Below are 24,549 nucleotides of genomic sequence, written 5' to 3' on the forward strand. Positions count from 1 at the left end.
AGTGAAATTAAAGCTGAAAGATTCAGCTGGCAAATTAAGTCTTTTGAAAGTAACTTATTTTTTAATCTCTGATAACATCCTTAATGTTAATACAATCCATGTAATAAACTAAAATAGCTATGTAAGTCCTAGAACAATTTCTTAGAAGGAAAGAAATGGGCATATGTTCAATACACAACCGGTTAATCATCATTATTACCCATAATAAAAGATAGAAAAGCAGAATTCAACATTTCCAAATTATTCAATATCAGTCACTGTTTCATATGTTTTAATTTCTGCTCAAGACATGCAATTTTACATGTATATCATGGTAAGAACTTTGAAAACAGAACATTAATAGTACCTTAGTCTGTTTTTAAGCATATTTTTTCCTGCTGAGGCATACATATGCACAAACATATTTGATTTTCTTACAGAGTTTTCACATATGGGGTAAGATCAGCTGCACATATATCCTTTCTTGAAGGCAAGAAACTACAAAAGTGGAGATCAGATACTGAAGGACTTACACCTGTTGTGTCAAACTCTTTGCACTTATGAAACCAGCAAAAAGCACAGGATGTCCTGGCATCTTTATTTATTTTTCTATTGAAAATGGGGTGTTCTACTCTAGAAGTTGCCCCTCACTTTAAACATATTTTTTGCAAACAGGCTATTCCAGGGGGTTTTAAATAATTGCTTGCTAAGTTTGTAATACATTCAACGCTCAGAACATGAAGTTCACATTGAGATATTCGTAATTAATTTTCATTGATTATTTTAATTTAAAATTGTGGAATTTTTTTCCATCTACAAAAATGATCTTTTTTTTCTGAGCAGCAAATTAGGGTAGAACTGGAGAATCAAAAATCTGTAAATAAATTTCAATAAAATAATAAATTAAATAAAAATTCACACTTCAGTGTCTTTGAGCTGGAGTAAGAATGGAGGTAAATTGCTACTAGAATTTTTACTTGACACCCTGCATTTAAAACATGTGTTCAGCCCATCATATCAATTGCTAATGACTGTAAAACCTGCTGTCACAGAGCAGCATCCTGAAAAAGCATTCAGTTTCTTACCTGAATAAAACTATACAGCTAAAAAATGCTAGAACCATTTGAATTTCATCTTGGATAACTCTCTTTTGATTCTCCTTTTTTATTTGGTGAGAAGAGCACACAAGTGATGATGGCTTTGCAATGTTAAGGCTCACATTAAACCAAAAGTCTTTTAGTTCTAACAGTTCTTAGAAATAAGCTTGTAAAGACAGTAATGCTCTGGGACCTCTTGGTCTTACCACCTCCCTGTTGAAAAGTCTAAAGAAACAAAGTTTACTGAAATTTGCATTTCAATTAGCTTATTACACATAGCTCTTGGAAGGGGAAGTAGTCATGGAAGCAGAAGTATTTATTTTTCACTATCTGGCATGCAGTAAAAATGCATTACCTTAAACTTAGTCACTTATATTCTTGCTTTATATACATTGCATTAAGTTCTGTAATTTGAAATAAATTTACATCTACTTAAGTGTAATTTTTCAGCTAATATCCAATTTATGTATCCATAAAATTTTTTGAATATCCTATATTTTGAGGACAGAAAATGCACGCATGTTTCAATCTGCTCATTTGTCTAATTTTCTGTATCAGTTTAATTTCCTAGCTCTTTCAGTTTTGTTACCATCATCTCAAACTAAGTTTTTTTCTCTGACCTGTGTTTCAAATTACACATCACGTTTCCTTACTCTTATTAAGGGCAGCTATACATTTAACAAAAGGTAGGTTCTTTAAATTTAGATAGAAACAACTATTTTAATTTGCATTATGGGCACCAAGGTTTTCTAAAACAATACAAAAAAATTTGCCATATCTGATAATTTTCTTCTTCCTTGATCTAGTCATTAATTTTTCAACCACACTTACTCTCATTAAAAGTTAAATAGGTCTAAAAAGATTTAATGTTCATTCTGGACAAGTGTATAGAGAACTTTTACAGTTGAAATGTTGCTGATATAATTTTGCTTCTGACAGTGATCCATGTAAGGACTAGTTAGTTGTTTCCATTCATTGGATTATGCTATATTGCTACATTATTAAATAGACATAAGAATTTCATTATTAAAAATTTAATTATTTTCTTTATATTTCACCCCAAGAAAAGAGGCACTTCAAGATACTCCCTTAGATTGTTTCCTTTGAGCATGCATTTCTCAATTAAAAAAACCCAACCAAAAGCAATATTTTATTTTTATACTACCCTGCACTTCTATTACACTAACACTTCTACTACTGCTATAGCATCAATGTTTGCCTGTTATTTCAATAGGACTATCAAGTTCCAATCTTTTCTTCTAGAGGTTTATAGACTACTAAATGTTGCATCAAAATTTTAGCAATCTAATAGGGCTTCCTACAGACCCTATACTACATGTTACTTGATGTAAATAAAGCTGTTTTGATTATAGGCATTTTTCATGTTTCACAAGCTCAAAGTACTCGATATCTGTTTGGGGATTTGCAAGAACACAGCTGGTAGAAACTGCAGAACTTCAGCATTAGGTAGCAGTTTTATTAAAGAGCATTTCAGATTACTGTGCATTAAAAACCATTTATGATAGACTACTTTCATGCTGTTGGGAAAAAAAATCAATCATCAAACTAGGATAAGTATATGAGCCATACCTTGCGTAAAATATCTGAACAGGCCTCTGCTTCATGCACATCCAGCACAGAGCTAAAGGTTTGAAACAGTTTTGGACACGTTACATAATGAAAGGAAAGGTATGGGTTAAAAATAGGAAGGATGTAGAAGAAAGGAACTACCAGATTAGACCACCAAAAATGGGGAGAGGGATGGAGAGGAGGGGAATGAAAGAGAGAGAAAGAGAGAGACAGGGGGAGAGAAAATAGAGAGAGAAAGGTAGAGAGACAGAGAGAAAGAAGAAGAGAAAGCAAGAGAAAGCAAGAAAGCAAGCAAGAAAGAAAATATCTGCAACAGGTACAGCTGATTCTGCTATGAGCTCTCTTCCAGCTATGAAATCTCTCATCTTTAGGATTCTAAGCCAATAAATAGATGATATTTTTTGGCATCCAGTATTAGAATTTCTATATAAAAGGTCTGCTATGCCCTTAACAAAAAGTTACTTTGAATATTGTACAGCCTTTCCAAAAGAAAAATATAATGCTAAGACAAAATCTTCCTAAAATCTAATAGTCTTCAGGAGATCAACACGGGAAGCTAGCTCCTGATGACACGTAACGTTTCTGGCAGTATAAGGTGGGAGGAAAACTACTTTGCTCAGAACAATCTCCTGCCATACATCTAAACTGCTCTGTTGGCTACACTAGGAAAATTTATATTTTCCAGCTGAACACCCTCCCTGTTATTGTTAGCAACTGCTAGTTATAGTCATTAAGCACGACTGCAAATTTATTTATTTCCTAAGGAAAGACAACAAATCACTACAGAGATAGACTGACAGAAGCCAGTGAGAACACTGGCCAAAAAATGGTGAGACTTGCCAGACAATTTTAGTGAAGATTTAGTAGTAGGCTCTGTTTCCTCCTATCAATTTCTACCCAATATCTTTGTTTCTTAGTGTCCTCAGATTGTTACTAGTTGTTCATGTTATCCATTTATTTAGCATTGTTTTAAGTCACACTAAAGGAAATTAGAAATTCAGGTAAGCACCTGAGTAATTTGTACTTTATGCTATTAAGTATTCCTTACTCACTGATGAAAATAATATAGATCTTTTAATGCAATTCTTGTAATGTTTAATATCCCAGAGACATTTTTCTGCTCACATATGGGAAACCCTATAAACAATGTACATATATAAAATACCTATTTCAACTGTGAACTGGTTTTATTCTCAGCTAAGCACAGATTATGCCTAAAAATTCCTAGAACATTCCTGCCTAAAACTTCCTAGAACATTCTTGCACAGAGAAATTGACTTGTTGGTAATCTAAGGTTTGTAAGTAGAAAGAGGGAAATTATATGAGTATCAGTTCCTGGAGCACATATATATACATCCAGCCACGCTTTATCCTGTCATTGGATAGGATATTACTAATGTTTTATATTATGTTCTGTCAGGTGTTTGAGAGAAACAGAGAGAGAGACAAGAGCACCCACAAGTGCATCCACAAAAAAGGACCTCAAATCTGTGGTATTTTTTATTCGACATTATAACAGTGAGTAAAACTGTTCAACACAATGTTTATCCTTCCTCCATATACTTTCTCACTAGCAGCATGTCTTTTCACTTCTACAAAATTTCTGTTTCTTGAGAACCTAACTTTGCCTTGCAGTACTTGATGCTATTTAATTTCCTAAGTTGAGAGAAAAAAATAAATTAAAAAAACAGAGGAAGTTTATGAGTTTAACCTAAAATTATGAGTGTAGAGGTAATAATTGAAAACAAAGACAAACAACTAATTACCTTTCCAAAACACAGGAAAGGTTATTTGAATAGCAGCTGCTCTGACTCTCATTACTTTTTATGATCATCTGATGTAAACAAGCACAAATGTGACTACATGTCAAAATATAGGTCTGAAAAACTGTAGTGATCACCGAGTGATGATCATCCAATGGTTTCTCAGTTCCAGAATCAGACATAAGATTTTCACCCCTCTGTTATAACATATCCTAGAAGAGTGGAAAATAAACCTTTGCCTCATGAGCTCTGTATTTAACAAAAACTTATTATTAACTGAACCCCTCTAAATTTATAGAGTTGGACTTAATTCTCTGTGACTGAATGTGTTTCAGTTGTCTTTGTGCGTGTGTTCAAATATACATCCAAATAATTCTTGGATGTTTTGAGGTTTTTATTACTCCCCTCATATATGACCAACCATTTATTTTACATTACTACTTTTTTGTGTTAATAATGCTCTACGACTTTGGTCCAGGAGGAACAACTAAACCAAGCTAAGCTCTTATCACATATATTTTGAATTTTCTACTGACTTTCAAGTCCTCAAATATAGTAGATTTTTGCACTTTTTTTCCCCCTCTAGACTTCTCTTGTGAGATAAGCTTATGAGAAGTTTTCTACACTGCACAGTCAGAACAATTTCTTCTCAGGGAGGCCAAATTTTGAAACATCTTTTGGAAGAGCTTATAATGGCAATGGCAAAAAGAAAAAAGTAATTGGGGTATCAAAATCCAGTCTGCAATCTCCAATTTTCACAGCAATGTCATGAAAACAGAAACATTAGAATGGCATAACTGAAACCTCAGAATACTGGAGGTAACAGAAAGTCAAGCTCAGCAGTCAGAGCATAGGTTCAAGTATTGGACCAGAGACTTTTAAATGAGGTGTGGTTTTCATTGTTTTAATTTCTGGAATTAGAAGGGTGGATGGATGGCCCAGAGAAAACCATTCCCAACATGCTTACTTTTCCTGTCAGAAGCTGTATAGGCCTTAGATCACCTGGGCCAAGACAGGAGGAACAAGAGTGGAAATATTCATAACATCTCTGAGAGATATTAAAGTCCTCAACAAACTATTTGATTGGAAATCACAGTGGTATTTTCCTGCTTTTATTTCTCCCGAGTATCCTTGCAGCTGAACTCTCTCCATGAAATCAGAGAGAAGTGATATTACAGATCCCAGACAAGGAGAGAGTGAGGGGATAGTCTATGCAAATTAATCTACCAAAGGAATCAGTCATTCCTCTCGCTGTGCATGTAATAAATGGCATTGAAAACAACACTAAGAACACTACATTTCCCAGTAGACCTGTGAAATTGCTATTACACATTTGTGAGACTGCACCAAGGGAACTATGCTGCCTCCCTGATCAGAGAATGGATTCAAAGAAGATGGAGTGAGTCTCTTGGAAGTGCACAGTGATATCATGTGAAGAAAAAGATCCAAGTCAGAGCACTGCACATTCTGACTAGATAGTGGAAAAGCATTTTTCCATGGAGTAGTCAAATCCTCAAGCAGTTTGTTCAGAGAGACTGTAGAACTTCCTTTCCTGGGAGTGTTCCTGAACTGAACACTGCACTGGGCAATATGTTCTCAACAGAGCTTCTTTGAGCAATGGCTGGACCAAGTGACTTACAGAGGTCCTTTCCAACAAAAATCATTCCATGATTGTATAGTGCTATATATCCATAATTTCTCTTTGGCCCATTCATATTTGCTTGCACGTGCTAAGTCAGCTGAGCAGGTGTATTTGTCTTATTTATCATCAGAGTGCGGTTATTTTTCTTTACTGGAAGATACTTTTACTAAAAGATACTTTGCAACTTTGACACAAATACTGTCATGTAACACTGTAATACAGACCTATTTAAAAATAACTGAAAGTAGCCAGGCACATAAGTGCAATGGCAGCCACACTACTAAGCTAAAGGGTTAGTTTGACAGCTCCACAGAAGGCAAACTAAGACATTAGGAACACACAGGAGATAGGAGAGATACCTCTGAAAAGAATTTGGAGAATGAAAAATATGGGACATGTCCTAGCTACTAACTGCTGTTAGTAATTGCTATTAGTAGACAGCTATTGCCTCCCTCCTGTAATCCTTGCTATATGTAACTTAGGGCCTTCAAGGCCCATCAAGGAAGAGATGCAGGTAAGGATCAAAATAAACATTAACAGAATTTAAAATCTTATCTGCACATTTTCATTCCTATTATCAAATGTTATTGTCACCTTGTCACCTTTAAATATGCAGTCTAAACACACAATACTATATCTAATTTCTAATTACTGAATCTAGTTTCTTTAGATTATCAGAAGAGCTTTGGATTTGATCCTGAAATTGTGGCAGAACCACTCTATTACCAAAAATAATACTCTTGTTCTAAGAAATAACCTGTATTCTTGTTCATGAAAATAAACTGAAAGCTCATCTCGTCTAGATCTGCTGAATACCTTATACTGATAATAGGGAAGGAACATTGGCATTCTTCACATTGGCAAGGACTAACCTACTTTCAGATCACCCTGTCAACTGACACAGAGTGATGTTTTGTCCAACACTCTTTTTCATTAATCCCTCGCCTTCCAGTGGCAAGAAATTAATTCTTGGAACTTGTCCATTGAGACAAACTATCTAGCAGCCAAACAGTACTGCCTTGCTTTCCTGTATGTCCCCAGCTTCTGCTCACACTCATAGTTTTAACATGAATCTCACAGGTTCCCCTCCTAGCTCCAAAGTCTTCTCTAAAGGAAGACTACAATGCAGTTAGAATTACTTAACTCTGTTGAAGATGACTTTTAAAGAAATCTACCACGGTTCTTTTAGTGTTTTACACAAAAGTTCCATCTAAATTACTCTTCAGCTGCGCACCTGCTGTCTCCACATGTTTACAACATCAGCTGAGCACCACTGACCTGACACCATGAGCTTGTGTGTCCAATGGACATCTTCACCAATATTCAAATAATATTGCTATATTAAGGCCTATTTAAAATACATGAATATATTAAACAGTTATGTTAATAATTTTGAGTAGAACTTCATATAGCCACATCTTTTTTAAAGAGTGTTTAAATCTTGATTATTCTCTGTTTGATTATGAAGAAATTGTCCTGTTAGATTATCAGGTGTATACTTATTAAATTAAGAAATCTGAACCATTCATTCTCAGCAACATTCGTATTAAAACATATTTGAATATGTGAACTTTAAAAGCTCACATTTTTACAAGTTCCAGCAGCATGAAAATTAATGCTACTCATATAGTTCAGGTCACATAGCTCTAACAATCAGAAAATGTAAGCCTTTCAAAACATGAAAACAACACCCTTAACAGTCACTTATTTAAAATATTGACAACATGAGATTCTTATTTCATTAATCTCTACAGACAATTAAAAAGAACAGTAATCCAACAATGTTTACTAAGATGTAAAATTTATTTGTGTCTCTGAAGTAGGGATACCATATGCCAATTATCTTAACATCTTGGGTGCTAGTACTATGCAGTAGTAAACAAAGAAATAATACACTGCCAAACATGTAAACAACAAAATTCTAAGTTAGAAACTGATGCTAAATTCTGAGAGTGTTATTTATGGGCCTGTAAGCTGGCAAACACTCTTCTTCCTTTTTCTTTGTCTGTGTGGAAGAAGCTAAGACATAATAGATGAAGAGGAGCTTTCCAAACTAAGCAGGAGGAAAGAATGGGGCCTAGGATGGAAAGAGGTGTGCATTTTATTGCAGAACCAAACAAATTTGCAAAGTAGCTGTTCTTTTTATAGCTCCATATGTAGCTACAAAGTCCAAGAGTTAATCTATCTAAATTATTAGAGTGGTGTACAATATCCCAGACTTCAGAAAGTTAAGACACTAATGCATAAACTTCACTTCTTCTCCTAATAGAGAATAAAGCCCCTAGGCAACTGAAATATTATGCTGCATTCAGTTTTGAGAGTTATTCTGGTTTATTAGCTATATTGGGTGGTATAAGGACAAGATTGACACTTCAAGAAAAATAATCGTACTTTAGAACAATCTTCATATGTAAGCAATGCAGTAATGAATGTTACTCAGTCAGACCATGTCCCATACTTGAAAGAGAGCTAGTAGATTTTTTTGACAGCAACTAATTTTAATGAAAGTAGTTTTTTAAACTTTTTTTCACTTATGAAATTAGTTTTTTAAACAGATAGCAATAGGGAACAAACACAAGGATTACTGGATTGTAAAACCTAGTGTTGCCTCACCATTGCGTGGCTATTTATGTTTAAACACCAATGAAAAGTTTTGTGAAATCCTAGGCCAAAACAACACTGGAGATAAAATTTACAGAGGACATATTGTAAAATAATAATTGCCTGGGAAACCTGACAAAAAGAAATTAGGATACTAAGATTTATTTTAAGTATACAACATCCTGGGAAATTCCACGACTAGTGGAATTAGGACTGATGATGTTTGTTCTCCAATTTTTTCAGTCTGAAATTTCAGTAGTGAAAAATAGAACATAGAAAATGACATGGCAAGATGATTTGATTGACATATGACTAATGGCCTTTAAAAACGCCAGGGTGGGGTTTTCTTTAAACAACTAGCCTGTGTATATAGATCACACAACAGTGCTAATCATGCGTGAAGAGGTACCTGAAATTTATGAAGATAACCACAGTAGCTTAATTTATTACACGGAGTATTTTGTGTTCTTGACTAGAAAATTATTTGAGTTGAAGTATTTGTTTCTCAGTTCCATGACTACTGTTTATCGTTACATAGTTATTTTTGTTCTGTGATCTAAAAATTCACTTTAGCATGAATCTGTAATTACCCTGTTTCTGTTTTTCTTTTACATAAGAAAAAATATTGTCGGAGAGAGATTAAATGACTGGCACAAGACCACACAGTAAACAACTGGCAAAAACTGTGATCACAGATCACAGATAATCACAGTCGTCTTCTATGACTATCCTGGTTTTTGTGCAGCTCTTGTGTATATGAATTCAAAACACCTTCTAATTTAAAAATGCACTAATAATCTTGACTTTTATGCAAAATACATTAGTCGATGGTCCTGACATATCCTTCTGTATAATGAAATGCTGCTGTATTCCTTGAAGGAGCTACAGCATTGTTCCAAATAAGTTGAGTGCAAAGTTAGTGATGGTTATGAAGAGACAGAGAAAGCATTGGAGTGATTATAAGCAGTATTTAGTATCACAAAGTACAAGAACATAGCATTTTTCAACTAATTCAGTTTAGAATGTTTGCTAGCTGATTTTGCCTTTTAAATATTAGTTCTCTTCAATTTGAATAATAAAGATGTATAGTCAGTTCTAACTCAAATAGTAACATATGTAATTTCTCCTTCTCACTTCTTTTGAAAAATACAAATATTTTACATATTTTAAAGTTCTCTACTAAACTTAAAAAATACTTCAAAGTTGTACATTTGCTTTATTAAGTGTCCTTTATGGTTTTCATTGAGGTTTTCAGAAATGCGATATGTGTAGGGTGAAACAAAATAAATTCTGGAAAAACAATTACACAGATGTAATTTTTTGACATTTGAGACATCAGGGTACTATGCTACCCCTATCTTTTGATGCATCTTCCATACTTTTATATGCAATTTTCCCCAGTTCTAGACAGTTTTACCCACCATATTTAGAGAAAGTTGATGTCTTCTCAAATACAAGCTTGTCTCCTTACACCACAATAAATCCAGAGGAAAGGAATCCATTGGAGGACTGTTCTTTTGAAAACAGTTTAAATAAGGGAGAAGTATAAAAATGTCTAAATACAAAAAGGGAACTGCAATACTTCTAAAAGGACAGGTGTCTTTCACAAAAATATTGGAGGTTTTTGCAAGTCACTGCTTTTACAAGAATAAGAAGATGTATAAATAGAAGACATTTTTCTTTGCTTTTTATGCCAAAAAAGGTGGGGGGGAAGTAGCAATTGACGGAAACCTTGAAATTAAAGTCCTGGAAAGACCGCCCTTTTTTGGATATTTCTTGATTATATTTGTAAAGCAATTTGTTACCGTTCACTTTGCGTTTACATACTATAGTTGTTTGCTTCATTAATTAATAGTAAAACATTCAAGATGTTTTACTGCAAGACTTTATTCTAAGAAAGGAATTTGATGATGAATTATATTGAACTTCTTCACTCTTCTTTGCTTTACTACTTCCAAAAGGGAAGCACATCTGAAGCATTTTTACCAATCTCATAAAATTAAAATAAATTTCAGTGACCTCAGTTAAGCAGCATGTCTTGTCAAAACAACATTTTTATGCTAATAGAATAGAAATAGAATGAAGATTTAAAAAACAAAAATACTTTTCATATTGAAGTCTTAATTCCCATTTAAACAGGTGTCATTGTATAAATTACAATGACACCTGTTTAAATGGGAATTAAGATTTCAAATGGCCCTGAAATCCTAACAGAAGAAATAGTATGTGTACTCTCCCTTTCCACCTTGACTTAGTACTCCCTCAATAACTAATCACTTATGGAATAATGCTGAATATATTCAAGCCAACAATTATGATATATAAAAATAAAGGTTTTTTGCCATTACAAAACAGAAAGTCTCAAAGGTCGAAAATACTAGACCCCTAGAGGGTTTTTTTATATAAAAGAAACAGGAATGTATTGAAAAAAGCTTTAAATTGACCATTTGTTAATTTTTGAATCTCATTATTTTTTCTTTCCAATCTTACATGGTGAAAAATTTAACATCATTAACTTCAGACAAGAATGAGTTCACAGAAGGGAGACAAATGTGCAGCAACAGAATGGCTGTGTGGAAACCAAGGATATTAAAAGACATATTTAAAGATTACTTATTTGAAAATACAGTTCTAGTTTACAATTGCTGGATCTCTTAATTTCTTAATTATATATGAAGTTGACATGAAGTTACTGTTAGGCAGAAACAGAGCTAACACTGCCAGAGTATACTCAAGTATGTCTTTTTCAGATTTATGGTCAAGGCTCCATAATAAAGAATGCGGTGTGCACCACAGAAACACACAAAGCAATCTTCATTGAGAAAGGATTCTATTATTTATTCATCAAGCATATCACGCTATAAAAATCTGATTATCCAGGAAATCAAAAATCTACAGAGTCCCTCAGTATCAAGTATTGTCCCTCTGCCCACCATTCTCTCCATAAATCTTTTATTCACAATGTCTGCTTAAAATTCAAGCGCAAGCGTGTGTCTCTGTACTAAAAGGAAGTGGTTCCAGCTACTAAATTTGAAGTCTGAATAATAAATTGATTCTTCAGATTCAACATCTTTCTGATTTTGACAGAGAATTTGTTTTTAAAACAGATGCCTGTTACAGCCATCAAGGGTAAAATAGGCATTGGTAAGCTACACAGTGAAAAATAAATCCACAGCTCATTTAAAGGGGAACAATAGACTAGTAGATGACGGAGTCCTCCCTCTGGCTAAGAAACCATTAGCCTATTTTCTCAACTAAGCCCATTCAAACTAACAGGACCCTAAACCTGGATTTGCCAGACTGTCTCCCACCCCCCAGAGCTCTCATTATTTTAACTTTGTGAAAACATCACACGAATCGCGTCCTTCCCGCTCGGCAGCAGCGCCGAAGGTTCCCGGGGAGCGCGGCCAGCTCGAGCGAGGAGGGGCAGCCGGGGAGGCAGCGGAGCGGCGCCGGGCGCAGGGAAGCGCGGCCCCGCTGCCCGCCCCGCTCACGGCTCCGTGCCGGCACAGACGCCGTCCCGCTCCCACCCACGTGTTTCGTGGCCGCTTTTCCACCCACAGACAGGCGTGTACGGGACGAGGCGGCGCCGCCCGTGCCCCGGTCACGCCCGCTTCAGGCGAGCCCTGACCGGGGGTTCCTTGCAGCGTCCCAGCCCGGGGTCCGGGTCCCCAGCACGGCTGCGCACCCCGAGCCCGCCTCCCTTTCGGAGCCTCCGCAACCGCAGGGTGCCCGTTCCTTATCCTTGCCGCCGGGGGGAGGCCGGTCGGACGGGGGTCCCGCGGTGCCCACCCCTCAGCGGCCGCCGCTGAATCCCATCCCCGCGGCCGGGAGCGGCGCTCCTCCACCGCACCCCTCACACGCGCGGCCGGAGCGCTGGGCCAAGCCCTCTCCTACCGTCTGAGTCCCTGGAAGGAAGAGGGCCAGGACATCCGCGATTTTTTCAAGCCGGGCCGGTGGCCGGTCTCCACGGCGTAGGAGGCGCGGTCCATGGCTTGGCAGTAGAGGTACCGCTCCGTGTCGGAGTAGCCACGGTGCCTGACGCGAGCCCCGGCCAGGCAGCGGCCCCGCGACACGGGAGACGGCGGCGGCTGCCCGGGGTGCTGCTGGTGCTGGAGGAACTGGTGCTGTCGCAGCTGCGGTGGGTAGTGCTGATCTTGCCGCCACAGATGCTTCGGGGCTTTGAGACCCCCGCTACCGTCGTTGCCGCCGTCGCTGCCGCTGGGCATCGCGGACAAGCCGCTGCTGCTCTCCGCCTCCATGCTGCCGGCGGTCGGGCCGCGCCGGGCGGGCAGGGGCGGCGGCTGCCGCCTTCCTGCGGGCAGCGGCGAGGAAACTGTGCTGAAAAGTTGGACAGCTCCTGCCGCGCCACCCCTCGCCCGACTGTGGGAGCGACTGGGGCAGCCGCGCCGCCGGGTCTTGACTGCTCCGCGGGAGGGGAGGCGGGGAGAGGGGGAGGAGGAGGAGGAGGAGAGGAGGGGCTGGCATCCCGCTCGAAAATATTTAAAGCCAGGCTGGAGCCCGGGCGACGGAGAGTAGACCCAACAGGGGGCGGTGGTCGGGGGCAGAGAGCGCTGGGATGTGCAGGAGGTGGGAGAATGCGCGACGAGGATGCCGATAGGGCGCGGGGGTGGGCATGGGACCGGGAGCGAATGCGGAGGGGGTCAGTGCCGCTGGTGCTGCAGCCCGCCCCTCCTGAGGCGCCTGTCTCCCTCCCTGAGGCCGCGGCTGCTGGCCGGACAGGCCTCCCTCCGGAGGGACTCTCGCTGCCGGGCGACAGCAGGTGGCAAAGTTGTTCGCGTCCCTGTTCACCGAGAACTTTGAGGTGGGTTAAAAATGGGTTCTCACTACTTAAATTCCCCTTCCCGCCACTCCTTATTTCCTATATCGTGCTTCCAGTCCACATCAGGTTCAGAAATCGTGTTTCCCAACTTGAAACCTTCCTCTGGTCTTGTCTTCGCTGATGAGTAAGCTCCCTCCCTGCAAGGAGTAAGACTGGCTGCAAATCAAGGCGAGGAAGGTTTAATTATAGCGATGCTGAGCCTACTGCTACAGAGCAGCTTTTATATGACATACCACTAGCTTCGGGACTTTGTAACTGCCGCGGGAAAAAATTATTTAAAGTTAAAATCTACAGGAGAGGAACTTTGTACTAAAGACATCTTTTAAATTAGTTTTACATTTTAAATTCTTTTGTGCCCATGTACAACCAATAATTCACACTGGAAGGGAATTCAATTTTATTAAGTTACCTTTTTAAAAAAAAATTATATTTGTTCTGTATGGTAATATTCTAAAATCTAGCAGTTGTTATTCAGAGCAAAATTATAATCTCCACCCTCCTGATAAAATATGAAAAGGACACATGCAAGTGTTCATTTGAAAACTATTAATATGAATTTGCTTGGTCTTTCTATTCTGTTTGCCAGAGTATCAGTACTAAGCAGTACTAATCAGTACTAAGAAAGCATTGCAAAAATGTCTCTCCTACAGTATCTTTACCAAAACATACATTTTCTTCTAATCAGTGTTCATCTACTCATTAGATTGTTCTGATTAGCTTCATGCACAACTTCTACTTCCTCAATCATAAAATTGGTCTTGCCAATCCTTTTCCCTTTCCTTCACAGGTCTGCAATCATCTTAATTCTCATAAATCTCTCTCTGAACTTAATTTTTTATTAATGCAAAAGTACACTTATGGAAATTCTTTAATGTGTTGATGTACTTTTTTTTTTCCATTCTCCATCTAAAAATCAGCCTTCCGTTCTAAACATAGAGTGATCCTAAAATTAAGACTCACCCTCCGAACTCATACATATAAGATTTTGTTGGGCAAAACTCTCAGCCTGTGTTTCTTTGAGCCATGAGTTCATAGATAATCCTGGTAATCACACACCATCCCTTCAGGTCTTCTCACCTGCCCTAAAAACTGTTCATTTCAGCAAAAATCCCCAAGAAAATAATAAATTGTAATATATATTATTATTACCAGAAAAGAACAAAAGTAGTACTTCCATTGAAGGAAACTTGGACTTGAGCTCACATTTGTCAAGTTCTAATTCTCCTGCTTTTTATCCAGATATCTAAGACTATTTCCAAGCCAGACATCTTAGATGCCACCATTTTCCCAGCTGTGTCAGGCTGTGGCAGTTTTGACAGCATGTACAGGAGACAAAAATGGGGCAATGAAAAGAGATAGACTCAAGTCAGACAACAGGAGAGAATTATACCCAAAATGTAACTGGGGATAATTGCATCACTGAATATAGGCATATAGGATGCAATTCTGTGAAAAAACTCAGAGAAGAGAAATAACTTTTTATCCTTGTTGACCTCCAGAGGAATATTGCAAGGGAACTGTATTTCACATTTGATAGTTCCCTCTACCTTAAAATTAGATAAAACTTCTGTGATCAATTGTGCTATAATTGCACAAAATCACAGAACTGCCACTTAGAAGGGCCTTCATAAGATTGTCCAATCTAATCTCAAGCTCACAATGGGGTTATCATCAATACCAGATCACATCAGCCACAGCTTTCTCTGAATGTCTAAACCCTTCAACAGAAATTCACCAGCCTCTGTGGATGACCTGCTATGATGCTTCGCCACATCCCTAATGAAGACAATTTTCCTGATGTTCAATCTGAACCTCCCAATCAGGGGACCTTGCCCCTTGTTAAACAGCATGCCGCCACTGACAAGACCTTAAATTTGCTGTCTTTTTCAAATAATCTTCCCATAGCTGCAGGCTGCCTTTAGATTGCCTCTTACCTCCTCCACACCAGACCCAGCAAGCTGTCCCGTCAAGCAGTCATCACTGTCCTGTGCCCTTGGGCCATCCTGGTAACCTCTTCTGGGTTCCCAGCATTCCCATTCATCCACTGCCTGCAGCCACTTTGGCACGTAGTTTGCTTTATTTATGATGAAAAGTGCACTGGTCAGCTTTTACCTACCCTACAGTCCACTAAGGCTCCCAGATCCTTTCCAGTGGGATCATGATCTAGTCAGTCACTTGCCAGCCTCTGCTTCAGGTTATTGTGTGTGGGTGCCAAACTGTACAGTTCAACATGGGCTCTGGAATCTGCCCCTTCTGGTGATGTACCACCTGCCAGCCAGACTCTGAAAGACCATTCTCTACACTTCAGTCCTACCTAACAGCCTGTTCATCCAGTTGAGACTTGCTCAATTTCAAAATGTAAATGATTTGAGGGATTATTTCAATATCCTTACTAAACTGAAGGTGTGTTACACCCACTGTTCTGTATCCTGAACAGTCTTTTCATAATGGAACACAATAAGGTCACACACATTATTTGCCTTTGGTAAATCTAAGTGTTGAGTAGTTCTATCTGTCTTCCTGCTTTTAGAAAATAGATTTAGATGTGTGCTTGGATCTTTCCACAATACATGTGAGACCATTAAGTAAGTAAGGGTATAGTACTTCCAATATTCCTCTTGCCTTACTTAAGCGTGGGTGTAACAGTGACCTTTTCCCAGCTGACAGGGATTTCCCTTAACCAGCACCACTTTCCACAGATAACAACCAGCAGCCTTGTGGATGCCCTTTGGTTTGACACTGGCGTTGCATTTTGGCAATGAACTTATATTTGAGCTCATAGGGCACTTTTGGTATTCCCCATTCAATCTCATATTTTCAGAGTTTGCCTAATGTTTTAGACACAAAGTTCAATTTGACAGATAATCAAAGCATATTAGCATTTAAAATAAATAAAATGTCTCTGAGAAACACAGAAAATGCAGTACAAGTATGACATTCTGTACAATAAAATGCCAATACTTGCACAAGAAGTTGAAGTACTGCAGTAGAATTAATGATAAAATCTACATGAATTCTTAATTCTTTTCTGAATGTTTTTGATTTGGTTTTTGTGTTGGTTGACTGGGGGTTTTTTTCTTTTCCTTTTTTTTTGTTTCTGGTAGATTGTGTGTGTAATTTTTTTTTCTTGTGCACAAACCTTACTGTACCTTCATGCCAATGAGACTTCATAAAAGTAGTCTCTTTTTCAAATAACAGCATTGGTGTATTTCATTTGAATGCCCATTTTACAGTATTAATAATAATGTGAGTCTTAATTTGCAAAGCGTTTCTCAAAAACTTCATCAAAAAGACACAAATAGAATGTTACTACAGTATTTCACACAAATAGAATCTGTACCATAGAGCACAAGACATGGCACAGCAAAAAGGCCATGTATAAAATATATGTAAAAAGGTATGTATAGTAAAGTATATGTAAAAATATGTTCAGGTACTCTTAAATATCTGAATTTCATTTCACCTACCAATCTTTGTATTTAAATTTTAAAAATAATATTTATATGTACAGCATGCTAAGACCATGCACAACATTTACAAAACATATTTTAAAGTATTTATATTTCCCTGCAAAATTCAATATATAAATGGAAGCTAGCAGTGTTATCTAAAAATCAAACAAACACACAAATAAAAAGAGAAGTATATAATATGTTTTTGTCAATATTTCCTATATGAAGTCAAGACAAGTTTTTTCTTACTTGCCTAGCTTATTTCACACAGAATCCTCAGAAGTACTAAGTTTGGTGATGACTCAATAGCAATAGAACAGTCTACATTTGAGAATTGTAACTGAAAGTGATTTAGAAGAATGCCTTTTCTTTCCATTTTCCTAGAATGTGCATGAACCCCCTCACAAGAAACTAGAAACTCCTTGGTGAGTTGAGGCTCAAATATAAGAACTACTCCTCTGGCCACACCCAACTTGAGAGCCTTGCCTTAGAGCTTTCTATGGACATGATACCAAAATGCACAAAGATTCATAAAATAAAATGTAACATTTTACCCTGTAAGAGAATGCCATTTTATGTTTATTCTTAACCCTTCAAATATTTTTTTAAAAGGATGTGTTTGCTTTCAAGAAGTACTTAGAATAATAGAAAGAATTGCTCTCAAAAAATAACAATTCCATTTGCTTTTGTAGATTTGTTTACAGAGGTTTTGATAATATTTTGAAGGCTCTCTTCAGCTGATGGTGCTAGTATTCACATTGTGCTAGATAAACTGCCGTATCACTTACTCCTTCAGAACAGCACTGCAATTCGTAACAGACATTTGTGACAGTACTGCACTAAAGATAAGCAGTTCTGACATACAGAAAAATAATGGGGACCCCCTTACTTTTTACCTTCATTTCCTGGCATAATAATGACACACAATCCTTAAAAACCACTGTCTTTTATTTTCGGCTTAAATGTAAGTGAAATATATCACCTAAGTACAATAGAAAAAAATTTCAAAATTGAGATAAAAACATATCATTGAAGGAGACAACAGTATATTGAGATAACCAGAATAAGTGGATTAGAAAGGAAATTATTCAGCTATTTAATTAAGAAGCTAACAGTATACCCCCACTTGATGTCAGAGAAGATTCTTTTTAATAGTTTACAGACCTTGCAAACAGTGGTAAATTAAGAGGAAATAACTGGCATCATCTCTACAACAAAAGAAACAATGGTAACACCTGAACATAGATGACAGTACATTTTGTTCGGTAGAATTCACCACTGACTTCAGCATTGATACTTCTCCTGTTATAATTCAGTGCAATTGCACTTAAGAAACTGTATCATATTTTACACACACAGATTCACTAAGGTCTTTTAAGTCCAATAAGATTGAATTTCAGATACAGTGCAGAGTCACTAGCTGTTCATATAAATTTTTGTGTCACATCTGACTCATAGGATAGAAACACATTCCTGCTGCTAGCAATGTAAAAGGAATTCAGCAGATCATCATTCTATAACTCAACAGAAAGCATGAATTATTAAAAAGGAAAAAATGAGTGCTTTAAAAAGTAGAGGACTGAATAAATATAGAATATTTTATTAGTTGTGTGACTTCAAAGCCTAGAAAAATAAAATACTACAATAATATACCCATATAGGTATCGCGCAATCTGTTTGTAGAATGTTTTTTACATTACACAAACTTCTTTGCCATTGCAAACAAGGGGCAGTAAGACTAAGATCACTGTATCTGTTTCAATATGTATTCTGAAGTCCTACTGCAGAAAGAAATTAACAACCAATAATCTTTTTTTTTAACGCCTTTTGTAAATAATGGAATGACTCCATAATCTAATTCTACTGAAATTACTACTAACATGATAAAGAGGGGATTAATCTAGAACTGTATAAATATGCAAGTTTGAGTCTTATCACATATTAGTAAGGCTGTTTTTTCCAGTTTGTGGAAGATATTCCTGCAGGTAGTTCCATGGGGATTTATTTTTGATATATTTTTAAGTGGGGACACTTAACATTTTAACACTTTAACATTTAACACTTTCTAGTTTTGAAGAAAAACCCCAACACTGCAATCTGATTGGCTATCTTATCTGGTGTCTTCTATACATAAGTCTAATTAAGGTGCATAATTTATTACCCTACAAATGATATTTTTAAGTGCTTTTTAGCCTTTCCTGTGTTCAGTCATAATGGATTCAAAGATCTACTTAGAATCAGTGACCAAGATATTAGATTAATTTATAATATAAAGAAAAACAAAAATCATATCCATGTAAATATCTGCTACAATACAAAGTACTACATACCTTTCAAAGTCTGAATATAAACCCAAAGTTAACAATTTCATGTAAGCACACAATTTCTATTTCTTATGGAGTTTATGAATACCAGGAAGATATTTCTTTGAATTTATTGACATTTCAATTGTAAAAGCATAGCTTTTCAGTATAGATTGTATTCTTGCTTTGTGTATGAAAGCACTGAGTTTAGTCCAGTGCAAAACATTCACCACAAACCAGACACAGAAAAATATCCTGACATACAAAGCCAACCCTCTCCTTTTACCCAGGTAGTTAAAAATATGTCAAGTATGTAAGAACCAAGTATTTGATAGTGCAGCTACATGGACAGACAAAGCTAAAGCCTGGGCTTTGACACCCCCCAGGCTGGTGCAGAGCTCTACTGATGAAAAGCTGAGCTGACTGAGATGAAAGGCATTTTGCACCCACTAAGTTCACAATTTCATGTAACCTCCCACTTGAAGCAGTGAGCAAAGACTCCCTCTATTTCAGAAGCATGCTGAAAACCACAAACTCAATTCTCCCTAGCACTATATAATTACTGAACGTAAAAGGGGACAGACCTTAACATTTACTTGACTGCCTTGATTTGCTGCTGGAGTAGGAAACAACAGCAGCAGTCATTATTTTACCAGTTGGACAGTACAAGAGTGAGAGGAGGGATTTAGCACAGTTAGTGCTCCTCCCATTTCCTGTTCTCCACTGTACCACAGCAGCAGATTAGACTAAGCATAAAACCCTAACACAGCCTCTGTGGAGTTTCTTTTTTATGTAGCAATAGGGGATGGTGCTACATTGACTGAAACTGTTTTCCAAAGTAGTTCCCAGGTAATACAGCTACTCTTCATCATCCATTGATCAGGAAAAACATCACTAATTAGGCACTTAACCACTTTGAACAAGGTTTGAAGGATAAAGATACTTCTGCAGTTTCTCTTACGTTCTATCGGTTGAATTACTGATCAGCGCACTTCAGACAGAGGACCATGAGTGACATCCAAAATATTTTTTTAGGTTTACACTTGTTTGGAAAATTGTGACTTCAGGTTTTAGGCATTTATGAACATTGAATTTCTGTAAGACATTGCACAGCTTGATATCCTCTTGATTTTACTCTGACTTCTGACAAACACAAAAGTCAGCCAGTTAAAAAAAAATCTCTTAAATCTAGTTGCACTAAATTCTTGGCAAAAAAAGAAGCATTAAACCATGCTGAAATAACAAGCATTAGGACAAAAACTTTAAAAAACCCACAAAACCTGGAGCTCTCCAGGCAAAATCCAAGGCAGGTGAGTTTTGTATGACTTAAAAGTTTTCATCAATCTCTTTTTAAAGTTGCTAGAAAATTCAAATTCTAACTGGTAAAGACTGAGCTTTTGAATAAAGATATATAAGCTATTTATTCAGAACTAGGCACTATAATTCCAGGGGTCCATTTTATTACACAAGCCATAAGTGAAACTTACTACTCATTGTCTTGATGTGTTTTGAAATTTCTGATCAGAGTTTGGGTTACTGAAGCCTCCCTTATATTGTTATTTAAATTCTCCTTAAGATACAAAATCAAACAAAAAAAAAAAAAAATAGACCCTTCTACATATTGCAGCAATTCAACTGAACCAATATTTCTAGTTGGGTTATGTTGAAACAACTCTTTTCATTAGATACATTTTTCTCTTCACCTCTTTAATTTTTTTAAGCTCTCACTCAGCTTTAACAGTTTAACAGTCTCCAACTTTATCAAGCAAGATAGAAAGAAAAAGTAAAAATGTTTTTAAATTAGCTTTAAAGAAGTCACTTTGCAGGAATAGCAATACATGTATTTTGGCTGACTGTTCTCAGGTAGTAAAATGACAAATGAATGGAAAGGTTAATACCAATAGATTCCAGTTATTACACTCAAGCCCTCCTGAAAATATATGTTATCTTTTTTACTTGTATTTCTAAATAAAAGAGTAGATTCCATAGCATCATTAGAATGAATAATAGAGTATATTTTCTTCTTGGAAACAGCATTGAGAATAAAATTACATTTATCTGTGTCATATATTTCTGTTACTAGACTTACCTAACACGCACCTAATCTTAACTTTGTCAGATACAGAGCAAAATTTTAAAATATAATCATTGAAATTACTGAAATGTAAGAATCTATAGCAGAGGAGAAACTTTATATTTTAGTTACATACTCAAGAATAAGGATTGGTCATTTTTAAAAAATAAATTATTCTTCAGCAAGCAAGTCATATAGCTGTAATTTTTCTTAACAAACTACATTTCCAGTTAAAACATCCTTTATTACTTGTTTTTGGTAATCAAAAATGTTAAGAGTTTGAACAATGAATTGTAATTTTGCATGCTGATGGGTTACTTGTTATTTAAATGAAGGACAGAGGAGAAAGTAGCATCCATTAATGCATGTGAGTGTAAATACTGGCAGGTTCATTTCCCTTCTGTTATTTTTTAAAGTAAAGATCTATGTTGCAGCATGTCACCTTTAGACTAAAAAAGGGTTTTAAAGCATTATTTATCAAAATTGTCATTTGTCATGTTATACTTGTGAAATACCCTTTTGATATTAATGGCTTTATTTTCTGAACTTAGGCCATATTGGTTTGACAGTCCTCCAGCTAAAACCACTAGGAGGTTTTTCTGCTGTCTTCATTGAAACTTGGGAGTGTTCAGCTCATATTTGAGCTACAAGTGAACATTATTTAAATTGCAGTACTTGCCTGAAGCCTGTATAATATATCAGGTTTAGTTATACTCTGAAAATATGAAATTTCATTGGCTGAAAATTCTGTCACATTTGTTGAATTAATCACTTGCATAAGAAGAGAACTGCCCTCCAGAGACAAATGTGAAAGATCTCATAGGCAACTGTTTGCACAGTAAAATGCCATGTTTTTCAAATTACTTTTACAGAAGTGGTGGAATGCTTTTATCTGATCTTATCACTTCAGATGGCACCCACCCATTCTCTTCACCTCCTTCTTTCCTCTCACCACTATTTTCAAGTGCAGATAAATAAAGACGGAATTATTAAAACATACTTTTCTGTCCTCTGAAAAAAATAAAACAGAAATTTGAGCTTCTGCTTGATATTTGCAGAATTTACAAACCCTATAGGGATGCTAGCCAGTGTGTCACTATCCAAGGCAGCAATCACAACGAGAGAAACTCGGAAACCATTCCCAGCTGTGTCTCTCCTGGGTCAGTGTTAACTGAAGCACTGTTGCCCTGCTTTTCCTCTAGCTCATCATCACCTTTACAGAGGCAATACTAGACTTAGAAATTATTACCTCTTTTAGAGCACTTTGACAACGTGCTGCTTGTACTAACATGGCCCAGTGCAATCAGAATGTGTTAATGTTGTACTCAAAAAGGGATTAAGATGGGGTCAAGGATACAGGAAAATATCAGCGCTCAGCTGCTATTGTTAGAATGTGGTCAACACCTCAGAATTAAGGTGGAACTCAGAAAATTTTATCTTTCCATTTTTGTTACTGATGGTTTGGAGATTATACATCTCAATGTTTCTTTAATAGGGAACTCTGTAAAGAAAGAATGTTCACATATTCAGTGTCATGAGGGTATTCATGAGCAAAACAGCACCTTTCCATGCACATAAAATGTTACTCATGAATACTTTCCCAAAACTTTGTTTAATCTTTATCCTTTTAGGAAGCAACACATACTGCAATATCTACTTACAGAATAAATTAACGACCAGGTTATTTTCTCACAATGTGAAATAACAAAAAATTGTTTCATTAGAACTTGAGTTTTAGGTACAAGCAAACACCTCATACATCAGGGAATTAGGATTTTGAATGCCACTGATCACTCAGGTGATGAAATCATCACTTTTGATCTTATTTATGATGGACAGGTAATATTCATTTAATGTTGAAGTAAAAACCACCACCAGTAGCTAAACACTCATGATTTCTCTGACTGAGAGATAGTGCTCAGTAAGAAATTGTAATCCACTTACTGCTTTTATTACTGAAATAATTGCTGACAGTAAATGCTGTCATAAAACTGGTAGTGTTGGGAAATTTCACTTGAAATGATTGAGAGAATAAAATCCAATTATAATTTCTAAGTGAATTTTATATTCTTAGTTCATTCTCTTTCACAACTCTACTGGTAGTAAAAATATTCCCACTGTTTTCCAAAGCATTTTGCACTCTTCAATGTGTTGTGGCATACCCTCCTAATTCTTAGTTAAGCATACTGTATAATTGATACATTTGTGTTATCTAACTATATGTAGCTATTAAACATCATACAGGTTTTGATCTCTCATATGGAAAATGCCATAGAAGGAGAAATTATAATAATTTAAACAATTTCAACAATATAATTTACTAATTTTCACCACAGTTCCCTGGTACTCTTTGTTACTTCAGTCATAGTCCATACACCTTTTATTAGTCTTGACAAAACATATGAAACTGGTAGCATAGCTTTTCCAGGAGGTTTCTTTGCTTGTCTTCACATTGCTTCTTGGCAAACGCCTTACCACATTCAAGCTTGGCTTACAAATTTGACTTCCTATCAAAAATGTTTGGAGAAGTTTTCTCCAAACATCTTCAAAAATTTTTTTCTGGAGTGCAGGCTATTTATCTAATAACCTTTCTAAGCTATCTATGTTATTTAAATTTTAATTAAACAAAGCAGGTAGCAATTACTGAATTCCCATGCGCTAAAGGTCCTAGTCCTACCACCTGGAATTAAATGAATGATCAATAAAAAGTCGTTTTATTTTTTGTTGGATTTCTAAATAAGCTATAAAGCCAAAAGAGAGCACACAAATACTTTTTTCTCATTGTAATGCTAATAACAGCTAATGAATTGGTGCAAAAGAAAGTAACAATTACTACTGCAGTATTACAAGGACTATGTTACTTCTATTACCCTGCACTATCACCAAGGCTCATTGGAAAGCATTCTACAGAGGCTTTGCAAATTTTTATTTCATTGACTTGCTGACACTCTGAGAATGAAGTGCAGAAATTTATTGTCATTTTAAGTGCAGCTGTTCAAAGGTCTAAATCAAAATTAAGAAGTTTGAGGCTTGGATGTCTCTTCTCTGACTTCAATTACTTTTAGCTACTTTACTGCCAATGATATTTAAGCTGAAAAGCAGAAACCTAAAATGCTTTTTGAAAATTGCAACAACTACAATTGTATTTCTTTAATACATGTTTTCTTTAATACATGTTCTCTGACATCACTGTCCTGGTCATCTC

The 24,549-nt window shown here is 36.6% G+C and overlaps 1 protein-coding gene across 1 annotated transcript in view; it reads right to left on the reverse strand.

Moving 5' to 3' along the window:
* PDE4D (phosphodiesterase 4D) overlaps positions 1–13,048 on the reverse strand; it is a 350,628-nt gene extending 337,580 nt beyond the window's left edge. Inside the window, exon 1 of the mRNA XM_064735824.1 lies at positions 12,570–13,048. Coding sequence (XP_064591894.1) covers positions 12,570–12,934 — 365 coding nt within the window. The 5' untranslated portion in view covers positions 12,935–13,048. The remainder of the gene's footprint in view (positions 1–12,569) is intronic.
* Between the last annotated feature and the right edge of the window lie 11,501 nt (positions 13,049–24,549).

The sequence above is a fragment of the Zonotrichia leucophrys genome, chromosome Z (genome assembly GCF_028769735.1).
Source record: "Zonotrichia leucophrys gambelii isolate GWCS_2022_RI chromosome Z, RI_Zleu_2.0, whole genome shotgun sequence".
Taxonomy (NCBI): Eukaryota; Metazoa; Chordata; class Aves; order Passeriformes; family Passerellidae; genus Zonotrichia; species Zonotrichia leucophrys.